The 14,416-nt window shown below is 43.0% G+C and overlaps 1 protein-coding gene across 11 annotated transcripts in view; it reads left to right on the forward strand.

Annotated features, from left to right (window-relative positions):
* The first annotated feature begins 8,364 nt into the window (after positions 1 to 8,364).
* Positions 8,365 to 14,416, forward strand: part of UPF1 (UPF1 RNA helicase and ATPase) — a 34,913-nt gene continuing 28,861 nt past the window's right edge. For 6 of the 11 annotated variants that reach the window (XM_087876356.1, XM_034422609.3, XM_034422608.3 and 3 more), the window contains exon 1: positions 8,389 to 9,131. In XM_087876356.1, coding sequence (XP_087732482.1) covers positions 8,862 to 9,131 — 270 coding nt within the window. In that variant the 5' untranslated portion in view covers positions 8,389 to 8,861. Of the gene's footprint in view, positions 9,132 to 14,416 lie in introns of all 11 variants that reach the window. The other 5 variants (XM_087876414.1, XM_034422611.3, XM_087876671.1 and 2 more) reach the window with 1 other exon arrangement.

A 14,416-nucleotide genomic window follows, 5' to 3' on the forward strand; every position in this document is an offset into this window, starting at 1 on the left:
TCCTCCCACTCAGCTGGGACTCGGAAGGCAGAGAATAGATGTGGGGGGGGGGCAGTCAGAGGTGGTATTTACCGGTTCTCCGAAATACTCAAAATTTCAGCTACCAGTTCTCCAGAACTGGTCAGAACCTGCTGAATACCACCTCTGCTTCCAACTCTGTTAATCTGTTAAAATGTGTTAAGGGACGGTAGGCACGCTGGTGCGCTTATGCACACCCCCTTTATGGACCTCTTAAGAAAGGAGTGAGGTCCATGGTAAACAGTTTTGAGTTTGAAGCTGTGAGGCTTTGAGGCTGTAACAACTGGAGTCAGGTAGAGCATTCCAGGTGTTGCCCACTCTGTTGCTGAAATCGTATTTCCTCCAGTTGAGTTTGAAGTGGTTTACCTTGAGTTTGTATCGATTGTTTGCCTGTGTACTATTGTGGTTAAAACTGAAGAAGTCATTGAGAAGCAAGACGACGTAGCGGACAATTTTGTGTACTATGCTTAGGGTTATGCTATGTTGTAAGTCGAGAATTACCTGTGATGAAGGTGGAATAAAAAAAAATCTAAAAATAATCCCCCCTTCCTATTCTGCAAAGTACAGATTGCTGACACCTACACCCGCCCCCGCAAAACCAGGCAATGATTTATGACAAAACGTGTCTTAGTACAGATCTAATTGACATGGCGCCTTCTTGGATGTGTTGGATAAACGAGTTAACATCTGGGACAGGCACTGCTCTGCTGTGTCAGCCCTTCTGTCGCGGGGTTTAAAGTTTGCTGCAAAGGAAAATTGCTTTGCTGCTTCCTACCAAAGGGAAGTGTGTGTGTGTGTGGGGGGGTGGAGATAGAAAAGGTCGGAGGACAGTCAAAAACTTCTCTTGCTGAATTTTTTTTTTTTTGCCCCTTGTTGATTTTGAATGCATTGAGGGAAAGAAAGAAAGGAGACAGAGAAGGGAATAAAACAAAAATTGGCACAAAAATTCTGCTTACAATATTGTTTCAGTGCGCCCTCTAGTGGAGGAAAGGGGAAGTTTGTTGCTTCATCATCACTGAAAATGTTCACAGGGGCACATGATCTGATATATACAAGGTGGTCCTTGACTTACGACCACAATTGAGCCCAATATTTCTGTTGCTATGCAAGACAGTGGCTAACTATGTTTTGCCTCATCTTTCTTAAGTGACCAGCATTTGTTTAGTGAAGTTACAACGGCGCTGAAAAATGTCTTATGACTGTTTTTCACACTTACGACCGTTGCAGCTTCCCTGCGGTCATGTGACCAAACTTGGATGCTTGACAATTGGCACGCATTTATGATGGTTGCAGTGTCCCAGGGTCACATGATCAACTTTTGCGACCTTCTGACAAGCAAAGTCAATGGGGAAACCAGATTCACTTAACAACCGTGTTACTAATTTAACAGCTGCAGTGATTCATTTAACAACTGTGGCAAGAAAGGTCATAAAAATGGGGCAAGCCTCACTTAACCATTGTCTTGCTTAGCAACAGAATTTTTTTGCTGATTTGTGGTTGTAAGTCAAAAATTGTATGTAAAGGGTCCTTCTTTATGGGATTGTGATATAATGTTCTGCCCCAGCTACGGACCCCAAAGAACGCAACACACACAAAGTCTGTACAAACCTTACTAAATTAAATCAAATTAATTTAATAAATTAAATTAAATTTAAATAAAGGCTGTTAATTAATTTTCTTAACAGCCTACAAGAATGCAAAGAATAAATAATCGTAATCTTACTATGGTTGGCAGAAAGCCCAGAAGCAATTTGCAGGAAACGGATAAGAGAACTAAGATCAGGATGTGAAGGAGAGTGAACGAAGTTGTTCCCTGCAAATTGCCTCAGTCGTTGTCCTTCCTTAAATAGGCTAAGGGAGTGGCCAATTAGCCCCAAGCCTTACTCTCGAGGAGACCTCCTCCTGAGGAGCCACTCCTGCCTTTTGGCAGCTCTGCGCGCCCGTGCATCGAGAAGAGGCTCCTCCTGCTGGATTTCACCCCTGGCGTAGGGGGTTTGGGAGGCCAAAAAGAGCCCATTTGGGGGGCATTTTTGCCCTCCCCAGCTCATAGGAGCATTCTGCAGACCTCCCAAAACCTCTGCGTGCCGTTTTTGAGAAAAACGGGCCCATTTTTTGCAAAAATGGGTCATGCTGGGCGGGGCTTCGGGAGGCTGAAAATGGCTGTATTCGGTGTATAAGATGCACCAACATTTCCACCCTCTTTTAGGGGGGAAATAGTGCATCTTATAGTCCGAAAAGTACGGTATATTCTGCTTCACAGTGCTTTACATCCCTCTCTAAGCAGTTTACAGAGTCAGCGTATTACCCCCAACAATCTGGATCCTCATTTTACCGACCTTGGAAGGATGGAAGGCTGAGTCAACCTTGAACCGGCGAGACTCGAATTCCCAAACTGCTGGCAGTTGGCAGTCAGCAGAATTAGCCTGCAGTACAGCATTCTAACCTCTGTGCCACCACAGAATAATGTGCGAAAGGTAGAAAGAAAAAGAGAAAGACCAGCAACAAGGAAGTGGACTCTGTTACAGTGGTGAAGGGGGCACCCACGCGAGGCCTAAAGGACCAGGTTGGGGATAGATCCTCATGGAGAAAATCTGTGTGATTGTTAAGAGTTGACCGCATGATGGCATGTAGTCTAATTTATGGTTTTAGTATGTTGGAGGAACCAAGCCAACATAATGTTGCAATCGGGTTGGTTTGAGCATTGAAGTTATATGAACCCAACATTTGTGTTTTGTTAACCCGGGTTCATGTTTTAGTGGGTTGTGTGAGCCTACATGCTTGGTCATGTTACTGCTCCTGTTGCTGAGCAGGAATATGGATGTTTGCCGACAAATTCCACTTCAACGGAACTGTAATTTTATCTATCTGGCAAATGAGTCACAAATGTGATTCATTCATAGCAGGGATTCAAATCTTTGTTTATTTCCCAGGTTTGCTCAGCAATTTGGGGCGAGCAGGTATCTACTAGCATCTCCAGTTGATGGAACGACATCTTGGCGCATCATCTATAGCAAGGTTTGTCCAAACCTGGCAACTTTTAAGACTTGTTGACTTCAACTCCCAGAATTCCTCAGCCAGAATAGCTTGAAAGTTGAAATCCACAAGTCTTAAAGTTGATAAGTTTTGAGACCCCTGATCTGTAGGGAATCCTCAGAACTTCTCAATGAATGAGATGGGTAGTTTCCAGATTTGATAAATAAATAAAAATAGATGAGATGAGCATGGGTTGTATTCCATCTGAAGGCCTCACTCTATACCAGGGGTGTCAAACTCAATTTCATTGAGGGCTGCATCAGGGTTGTGTTTGACCTCTGGGGGCTGGGGAGGGGCCTGGCCGGCTCGATGTTTGTTTTCGGCCACGACGGCCTCCTGCAGCCCTCTGCCAGTGAAAACAGAACTCAGCAGGGTCGCATGCGGCCTTCCCGAGCTCCATATTCACTGGAAGAGCCACCATGGACCAGTCCTTCGCTGTTTCCAGATCTAAGCACCCCACAGGCCGGATCTGCCTCACAGGCCTTGAGTTTGATACCCCTGCTCTATACTCTTTCCTTCTTTCTCTCACTGAACCCAGAAAGCACTTGAGCTCCATCTCATCCATCTAATCTAAGAACAACTCAGCATTGCTTTTTGGTGCTCTGCAACATCTCCTTGAAAACCAGATCCACAGTGCAGCTGCTGAAATGACTCAAGTTTGAGATTATCTGGGATAAGCCCTGGTTTCCATCATGGCCATGAACTCTTGAACATTCCCAGAATGTTCTTCCAACGCAGTTTGGAATCTTTCCATAGTAAATGCTGGAGGAATCCCAACTTCAGCCCACCTATAAGCACCTGAAGATCCAGAAGGAAAAGGTCCCTGCTATGTATCTGAGCAGAAGCTCCTTGCTCAGGCCCAGTTGTTCAGCCCAGAGTCACAATTAGGCACTCACAGTTCTTACCTCCATAACCAGACTGTTCCAGATTACTCTTTCTCAACCTTGGCAACTTTAAGATGTGTGGACTTCAATTCCCAGAATTCCACAGCCAGCTCTTCCTCCTGTCTCCCAAGGTTATTCTCACACTCCATTACACCTATTATGGGATCCAGGCTGGCATAGCATTTGAAACCCAAGCAAGACACGTTCACAAGCCACTTTTCCCCAATCAAGTCTTAGGAATACACACAATAATTCTTGTCATTCTTGCCCATGCTGATTCTTGTCCAAGACATGGTCTTCTCCTGGGACTTACTTTTACCAGCCTGCTGGATGGATCTCCTGCCATTTGCCCACCTGGGTTGAGGCACCCTGGTCAGAGAAGAAGACAGCCACCAAAACGCCCACCTCCTTTGCCCTGTAAGGTCTGCCCAGCTCCTTCCATTTTATTTCAGGCACCCATTGCATTCTGTGGTCACCCTTAGGTCCTCCCTCATTCCAAGCATGAAGTGAAGGCTCTGCATAAGGTTTTTCTTTCGTTCCTGGAGTCTTTTCAACCATTGCTATTCTCAATTTATAAAATATGTCTTTTGCTGTTTCAAAAGAATAAGAAACCTCTATCCCATAAGAATAATGTTGCTTCCTAAGCACCTTACAGTTGAGGTAGACAAGGGCAAAGAACTAAGGTTTTAAACCCAGCGTTTAAACTTCAGAAAATATATGAAAAATCCAAGTCAGCCTTCCCTACGATGGCATACTCCAGATATAATGTTGGTGGAAGCATTTGGGGGGGCCGGGGGACAGTTAAGATGCAGCTTTCTATTGTGTGGTCACAGGCAACTTGGTTGTCCCATGCTATGGATACTGCTGATTGTTGGATTTTGCACAGGACGTGCAACTGATGCTGCTCCCATTGGGCAAGGAAGACATCTATTAGTCTTGTGAATGACCAACTTCCCACTGTGGCCAGATGGAAGCCTTTCTATCAGGCTAAAGCAAAAACATCTGTGAAGCAGTTTGAGTGAAAAATCAGGTCTGATACAGGCTACAGCTCATCAAACTGTGTCTACTCTGTTCCAGCTTTTTATCATTGTCAGAAATTATATAATGGACTGAAATTGCAGGAAGGGTGTTTCCAGATAAATGTTAGGAATATTTCCTACATACAGTATTTCCTAATGTTAAGACACTGGAAAGAGTGTAGAAAAGAGCAACAAAGATGGTTAGAGGAGTGGAGGCTAAAACATATGACGAACGATTGCAGGAATTGGGTATGTCTAATCTAGTGAAAAGAAGGACTAGGGGTGATATTTGAAGGGCTGCCACAGGGAAGAGGGGGTCAACCTATTTTCCAAAGGACCAAAAGGCAGGATGAGAAACAATGGATGGAAACTAATCAAGGAGAGAAGCAACCTAGGACTAAGGAGAAATTTCCAGACAGCAAGAACAGCTAACTAGTGGAATGACTTGCTTCCAGAAGTTGTGGGTGCTCTTAACACTGGTGTCAGGTTTTCAGGCTGTCTTCAAATAAATTACATCGCAAACAAAGTCTTTTTTAAAACAAACTTTCATTTTATTAAGCACAGCACTTTTTACATTGACTTGTTGCAGCCGGCACTGACATGCTGCCCCAAAACCCCTCCTCTTCCTTCTCCCATTCCTCTACATTCATTGGCCATCTTCCCAATCACTCACCCCTATCTACTGCTCCAATTCAAAGAATTCCCCCCTCCCATCCATCTCCTAGGGGACATTATCTCCAGAGGAAATAAGTAGGTGAAAGGCAACCGTCCCGTTGCAGACGCCTGCATTCTCCCTCTTATGTCAGCACTAGGATAAATGCATCTTGACGTGCTGACAACTGGAAGCTTTTAAGAAGACATTGGACAGCCATTTGTCTGGAATGGTATAGGGCAGTGATGGCTAATCTTCTTGCTGTTGCGTGCCAAAAGTGGGGATCGTGCTGGGGGGGGTCGTGTGGGCATGTGCCCAAACCCATAATTCAATGCCCCCCATGTCCCCCCATGCATGCGATGGCAAAAAGGTTAATGGTGGGCCTGGGAAACCCGTTTTTTGCCCTCCCCAGGCTCCAGAGGCTTTTTTGGAGCCTGGGGAGGGCAAAAATGGCCTTCCCCACTCCCTGGAGGCCAGACAGCCCATTTCCCAATTTCCGGTGGGCCTGGAAGGCCTGAAAAATCAGCTGGCTGATGCACACATGCACGCTAGAACTGACCTAGGGCAACACTCATGTGCCCACAGATATGGCTCCGCATGCCACCTGTGGCATGCATGCCATAGGTTCGCCATGTGTATAAGGTCTCCTGCTTGATCATGGGGTTGGACTAGAAGACCTCCAAGGTCCCTTTGAACTCTGTTATTCTGCTCTACCAGGAGAACCAATTATTAAGAAAGGTAGTACAATCCTTTGTGCTGGATACAGAATCATAAAAATTGAAGTAATACAAAAAGATATAAATACAATAGATGAAATAAATCAAGACAGTTAAAACAATGAGTGGAACTAAAACTTTTCCCTGGAATATTTTATTTATTATTCTGATTGAAACCATTTCCCCATAGCTGAACTACAGTGCCCGTTTGGAAACGGACAACCTGGCTGGTGGGGGGAAGGTGGGTTTTGGCATCACACAGCTTCAGCACCTTAGACAGCAACTTTGCCTTGCTGGATACAAAAGGCCTGGGGGGAATATCCTGTACAAAAATTGAGTCTTTAGCACAATGTCCAAGACAAAACTATGGTGGGTGAAAAAAAAGGCACCATCCACAGCCATTCCTGCTGAATGAAAAATAAGACAAATTTTATGATATTACTTACCATATGCTACACATTTACATAGAACGCTGTTTTTCAAGCTGGGTGACTTTATGATGTGTGGACTTCAACTCCCAGAATTCCCCAGGCAGCAAATACCTGAGGCTTGACAGGTTTTGATGGAGAGGAACCATCTTTGACTCAGTCCTACCAATTACACTGATGATGTTACCTTGTTTGGTGATGAAACGTCTGCAAGACATTTTTGCTCATGAGAGCTCTAAGGATCCCATACATCTGGAGATATACCAACATGAATCTGGAATAGGGTTGCACTTTCCCTTTCAAGGATAGTGCCCAATTTGGGAGTTAATATCCATCCATCCATCCACTGTACAGAATATCAATATACTCCTTTCTTTGTCTTATTTTCTTAGAATCAGTTACAGGTAGGCCTCGTTGTCTAAGAGTTCAGAGTTACAACTGCTGAAAAAAGTGACTTACGACCTGTCCTCGAAGTTATGACCATCGCTCTACCCACACAGTCAAGCAATCAATTTGGGCACTTGGCAATGTGCCTGCACGTCAATGATTGCAGTGTTCTGTGATCACGATTTGCGGCCTTCCCAGCCAGCTCCCAACAAGCAAAGTCAATAGGGGGGAGCCAGATTTGCTTAATTACTGTATAATTTGCTTAATGCCTGCAGTAAAAATAATAATAAAATTGGATCTGGTCATGTGATGATGTGATTAATGACCACATCACTTAGCAACTGAAATTCCTGTGTTAATTGTGGCCATGAGTCAAAAACTGCCTTATTAACTTTTTCCTTCCATAAGAGAGCAAAGGGAGCAACCATTAAATTATATTAAACGTTGCTAAGCGTTTCTCTACCTTAGCAACTTGGCTGTGGAATTCTGGGAGTTGAAGTCCACCTATCTTCAGGTGGCCAAAGTTGGGAAACACCGCTGTAGCGTTAACTAGCCAATCATATTTCACCTCGTGTCGTTTTCCCCACCCCCACACAACTTCCCTTGGCTCTTCAGGGAAGGGGCGTGGCTTCCAGGAAGTTTTTTTCTAATCTATCTGATGAAAGCTCAGCTTTGCGCCGCCCCGTGATCTAGCGCATGCGCATTGTGGGCTTTCCATTTCGCTGGCGCGTGCACTAACCCGCGCACAACGTACGTCTTTACGTTAGAAGTCGGGGAGGGTTTCCCCCCCCCGTCAATTTGTGGGTCAACTTCTCGGCCAGAGTTTAACCTGGCTAAAAAAGCCACAAGTGGTAAAGTTTATTCGAAGCAAATACGTCTTGACGAGATTCCAAACCGTTTGGCACCTTGGCCTTTTGCGGTCAAAAAAACCAGTTCATATTATAAGTGGTTTTTTTTTTTAACCTGAGGAAGCGGGGACAAAATAGGCGGGGCAAAGCTGATTGGCGTGTTGAAAGGACGTCTGTCATATATTGTCTCATACGCGCGCTTCTTGGATTCGCGCGCCCTAATTGGCTAGTCGGGTGTTCTCCCGCCTTTCTCCCTTTTCCGCGTGGATCGATTTTCTACCTTCACCCCGCTTCTCTTGACTCTCGAATTCTGTTCTGATTGGCCTTCTGGAACACCGCCCTTTTCCCGAATGAGAGTTTGATTGGAGAGCCGAGGTGTGCGTCAACGCGCCGGGGCGGAGCTATAAAAGAGCGTGTCCCTCCTCCCCACCCTCGTCCCGCTGCTTCTACCTGCGCGGCTGCCACCTCTCAAGCCTCCTTTTCCTGCTGTGCTCGGCAGCCTTCTCAGCCAGTTGAGTTGGCGCAGGCGCGGAGCGCAAGACGCGTGCGCACTAAGTGAGGAGGGGGGTGCTATTCTTTTTCCCTTCTCTCATCTCGGCTCGCGGCTCTCGGGCGTACGGTCAGCCGCCCGCTCATTGGCTGTTCCGTTGTTAGAGCGTCTGGCTCGGTCGACGGTTGAGGCCTAAAGTTCTGCGCAGGCGCAGAACGCGGCTAAGGTAATAAGCCTCGCGCTCGTTCTGACGGGCCTCAAGAAAAAGAAGGAAACCCGCCAGCTCGCCGTTGCCAACGCGGTCGCCGCCGTCTCCTCTCCTCCTCCGTGAGGGGAAAAGAGAAAAAGAAGGCCGGGGAAGACCTGGGACGGCCGCCGCCGCCATCATGAGCGTGGAAGCGTACGGGCCCAGTTCGCAGACGTTGACTTTCCTCGACACCGAGGAGGCCGAACTGCTGGGCGCTGACACGCAAGGCTCCGAGTTCGAGTTCACCGACTTCACCTTGCCCAGCCAGACCCAAACGCCGCCCGGCGGAGGCTCCGGGAGCGGAGGAGGCGTCGTCGCGCCGGGGACCCCGGGACTCCCGGGGGGTGGCGTCGGAGTAGGCGCGGGGGGGCCGCCTTCCGTCGTCGCTCCGGGGCAGCTGGACGCCCAGGTGAGGCCCGCGAAGTGCGAGAGAGTTAAGAACCTCCAGGCCGGGAGGGTGTTTTAAGTTCAAAGGCGGCGGGTGGGGGTGGGGGTGGAAGGGACGAGTGGGAGGCGAACTTTTTGAGTCCACGTCTTGTATGTGTGGCACTTGGCGCGGATTAAAAGGGCAGCTTGCAGGTCCCGAGTGGGAGAGGCAAAGAGGCGGTAAGCTTCGATTCTAGGCTTGTTTAAAAATTGTCCCAGGAAAGCCGTACAGAGCCTAGTAGGAAAGCCTGTAACTTTAGCCTTATGCTTATTGCAAAGAATACGCGCGAGAGAGATTCCTCCTATGTTGCATATTTTGTTGCCCAAAGTGGCCTTTTCTAGGAAGGAGACAGATGGGGGGACATGAATGAAGCTTTTTATCTACTCGTTTATCTGCAGGCAATGTGCATTACAGAATTATGCCTATAATAGCATGATATGATTAAGTACGTAATGAATTGCTATCCGATATGTGTACGTTTATGTGTGTGGCCGGTTGTGAGTATCTACCTGTTTCAGCTGGGCAACTATGACTTTTATTAAAAGAAAAGGGCCCAATGATACCTTGAACCTGTTTGCTGCGCCACTGACTTTCGAACTGTCTCAGGCTGCGGAAGTTGCTAAATTTTAAAAAAACAAAACAAAACTCATTCCCCTGATTAAGAGGCAAAGCTTAGGGAGAGAAAATTGGCTATCTGGAATAGTTTGGTTAGAATGCTAGAATTATAATGGCTTTTCGATGAGTCTTGGTGGCAACTAAGTTTGATTCGAGGGCTGGTGTGTAAGTCATTTGTCTTCAAGCTGTTATTAACCGGCACCTTCTTTGTACACTTTCAAGTAGCATTGTGTGCACCTGTTTGACAGAAGACTTGCATTGAAGTCAGTGAGGCATTGAATTTGCATCGTGGTTGCCAAGAAAGTGATTTGAAAATTCTCAGTTTCTGTGACTTTCTTGGCATGGCCTTTTTAAGAGTTCTTGTAAAGATGACTTGTTGAATCATCTTCCCGACTGAATGTGAGATCTGGATTTAAACTCTGAACTTTTAGTGCTTAAAGTAGTAGAAACCCAACTGGGGATTGTGTATATGTTTGGAAAATGGAAAAACTGTAATATGTGTTATGATAAAAGCAGTATTTTATCATTGTAATGAAATAGGAGTATAAAGTGTGCTTGCTGTCCTGGGTTGACCAAATTTTTTAAAAGGCAGAAAAATATCATTTTAGACAAGTGGAAGTAGATTGTGTACCCACAGAAGCACTTCCTAGATTAAGGGAAGATTTATCTCTCAATTAAGGATAAGGTGTTCTATCATAGCAGGTATTGTGGCTAGAATAGCATAAGATAGTACTTTAACTTCTGAGTAATTGGGTGAGGCCTCAACTGGGGGGCAAGGTGTGTACATGTATAATTAACACTTTTTCCAAGGAAATGCCACCCTGTTAAAGAGAAGATTCCTAGTCTGCATTTTTTTCTTCTGCTTAACAGGAGTAGAGTGTAGTACTACTCAGTTTTGCATCTTAGGTCAGGTTTCCTCTAATGTGAGTCCTTTAGGTGGTTTAATAATCTTGTTCTGGACAAGTCATTTGAAGTTTTGCAAATATGTCTGTAAGGATAGAATTCCATTTAGTACAGATGTGAGTTTTCAGGATATGCCATAGGTTTGTGCTGCCTTTCTAAGAATTTTCTGTTCTGTAGTTTCACTGCTGTAATGAAGGACATTACCTCAGTGTCTTCACCAGATATAATCACCTTATAGGAATAAAATAGGAATGGCATTCAAAACATAGTATGGTTGCTTAATTCCCCAGAAGAGAGTTTTCTTTCAAATGTGTTGGGGACTTCAGGGTCAAGAAGAGACTATATGTAGCATATTCCTTTTCCTTACTCTTGATTATTTTCTTTCTCTAAACTCAATTTCACTATTGAAATTTAACCCATCATAAACTTAAAAACATTTATATGCTGTTTGTGGAAAGTCTATTGCTATATTAATAAAAAGGGTCTTCAGGTTGGCTAATGATGAAAGATGTATTTTTAAAGTGTTAGCAACATAAGATGTGGTGGTGTACTGTTTCCTGTTAAAAGGAAAATCACCTTTGTCTTCCTTAAATAGTTTTCTTGGCAGCCATACAGAAGTGGCTTGTCATTGCTTTCTTCCAGGATGTTTGTTTTACTTCCGAGGCTTGCCCTAGAGGACTGAGAGATGCTAACCAAGCCTGATGCTGCTTAGTTTCTGTGTTGCCTCCTACCAAAACAAGAGTGTTAGCTCTGTGAATTGAATAAAGGTACATATAGCCACAATATTTATGGCTTCTGGTGTTGATCTGAACAAGTTTCCCATCCCAATCTTAGAATCTCCATCTACTTACAGAATAGCTGAATACGGAAATAAGGAGATTCCCCTGCCTGGGCTCTCAGAACATTTGGAATGGGGAATTTGTTCACATTTAAGTAATTTTTCAGTCAGTTATTCTAGGAAAGTGATTTTCTCAAAGATCCTTTTGAGAAAAAAAGATTTCTGTAAAGAATGAGAATTGGATTATTGCTGCTTTTGAAAGCTTTCAGTCTATGTTTTCTAGTATTTTTCAATATGAGTACTCCAGACTAAGTTAGGAATGAGTTATGAATAATCTTGAAATAATTTTAAAAAATTAGAACCTGGTTTCTTTAGGGTGATAAACATACTGGTGTTTGATTTACCTAGCAACAGCTGTCTGCAAGATTCAGAAACTTAAAACTCCTGCTATTTTCTTAAGTAACAGATAGTAGTTCTGCATGTCCTCTACCTTAACATGGAAAGAATTAAGCATATTGTTATATTTGCTGGCTCATAAAAATGTGAATGGAAAACCCAGCGAGTAAAATATTTACACACACAGATTTTTATCCAACATGTTATGTCAACATATCTTTTGATCTTCTCCAGAATTTTTCACTACTGGAAAATCAAGTAAATAACTACTTCAGTGGCTTTCTTATACTAATAGGTTAATATTCATGGTTATGGGTAGGTTGGTGTAGGTCACTTCAGATGCTGAGGCTTTAAGGGATGGTTTTGATCACTTAGCTGTGTACGAAGGCATCTGAGATATAATCCTTTAAAAATCATGAGGGCAATATTTTTACAAAATGTTCTATGTCTTATTTTAAACTGAAAATATTACCCTGAATGGCATATAATCAGCAGTGAAATCCACTTACCTTTGCTACCGGTTCGGGAATGGGAGCGTGCGCGCACTTCTGCTCGCTACGCTCACGCATGCCTCTTCTGCACATGTGCAGAGCCTTCTGCGCATGCACAGAGGGTAAAAAATGGGACATAATGATGTCCCGGAGGTGGGCAGAGCCTCCTGCCGCCGGCGCTACCGGTTCGCGCAAGCTGGATAGATCTGGCTGGAGTTCATCGCTGCATGTAATACAAAACTGCAATATTATGTGTATGAAAAAGAAGATATCCTCAGAACTCTAATATTGTTCTCCACTCTCCTTACCTAACATAACAGGGAAAAATAAGTTGGGTTTCAAGTTAGAAGATTCTTTATTTTAGCTTTACATAAGATTAGAAAATCTGTTTTAAAGATAATTATGGCTTTCTTAAACAGATGGGGGGAAGCAGGCAGTTTTTATAGCCTACTGTTCATCATGAAGGAAATAGGCAATCTGTGATACTAAATCCTTTTTTGTGGTTTGAAGAGCCCAATCCAACATGGTCTACTCTACTATTTAGATAAAAACTATAATGTGAATCTTAAAATAGGCTTAATTATATCGGTAGATCCAAAATCTACCACCCTATCCACCATGTTTCTTAATATACTATCCAAAAACATTAACTGCAGTCTATGATCACCAAAAAGTGTTCATCAATTATATACAACAACACATTGGGAACCTGCTCACCAAAAAACTAGATTTTAGTTTATTTTTCTTATTTGTATGGAAGGGAAAGAGTGAGCCCCATGTTTGAGCAGGTTTTTTCTTGCTCATGCATGTAATTATAGTTAATGTAAATTACATATAGATATTATAGTTACATATGCTTACATTTGTATTCCTCAAAATGGATTTGTCAGATTACTGTGTCTTCTGACTAAAGATTGGATGGGCTTGATGCATAATTTTGAACTTATGAATTACTTGGTAAACTAGTAAAGTATCACTTATTATTCTACAATATTTTAATTTTGTTTTGTACTTGTAGCTATTGCAGTTGCTAGAAACTGAGAGATGTCATTCTGAATCTCTCCTGGATCATCCATTGTCTCCATATATCTGATTTTGTATTTATATCTTATACCTGAGTTTTGTGGTGCTGTCTCTTAGATTTGCCTGCCTAAGGAGCAATAATAGGTTGCTCTATAAACTGTTCTGTCTTGCTTCTTTTGGAAACTTCATATGCTGTAGGTGTTTGAGGAACATATTTGTTTAGAAGATAGGTTGATTTTTTTCCTAAGTAAATATGTGTTAAATTGCAGCATTAACTTTTAGGAATTACTATTCTCTAACTCTATTGTAGTTTTATTCATAATGACATGTTTTTCTCCTAACTTAGTTGAAGTAGTCTAAAAAACTTTGAGTAAACTTTGAAACTGCCAAAACTATATAATATATTTGTATTTGACAACCATTTATTATTATTGATTTTCTTAATATTTTCCTGAACTGGGAAAGCTTTGTAAAAAAACATGATTGCCACAAAATTTTACACAATTTTACCACCTTGTCCAGAATGGTAGTCCATGCTGGTTTAAAAAACTTCAGTAATCATAATGTTTCTTGGGGAAGGTATTAGAAAGTTTAATGGGGGGACTGGAGTTGTATATGTAATAAAGTAAAATGATATTTAAGTTTATATAATTTGGTACTGCTGCTGCGGCCTTGATTCTTAAAATGGTACTGTGTAGTGCTGAAGTTTTTATGGCTTCTTTTTTTGAAGAACATATTTAAATGGTTTGCAAGACCATTAATGAATATATGTAGATTGATCCTGCACACCTTAGTGTGATTTCATCTAATTGGTATTTCCAAGCAAGATTGATAACCATGACTTCTTAAAATTAATAATGCTTATATAGCCTATGTGGTACCTAGGGATATTTTACCATACAAAGATGATTCCAACACTTGTTTAATTTCTTAGATGATAGATAAATACGGAGGGCTTTTGGCATTAAGGATGGCACATGTTGGCCTCACATTCTCTCCCCCTCCTATAATTCTAGTGGTTGATTGTTTTGATAATTATTCCTTTATTAGCCTCTTGAAAT

Source organism: Pantherophis guttatus, chromosome 1 (genome assembly GCF_059756535.1).
Source record: "Pantherophis guttatus breed Tessera chromosome 1, ASM5975653v1, whole genome shotgun sequence".
NCBI classification, from domain to species: domain Eukaryota; kingdom Metazoa; phylum Chordata; class Lepidosauria; order Squamata; family Colubridae; genus Pantherophis; species Pantherophis guttatus.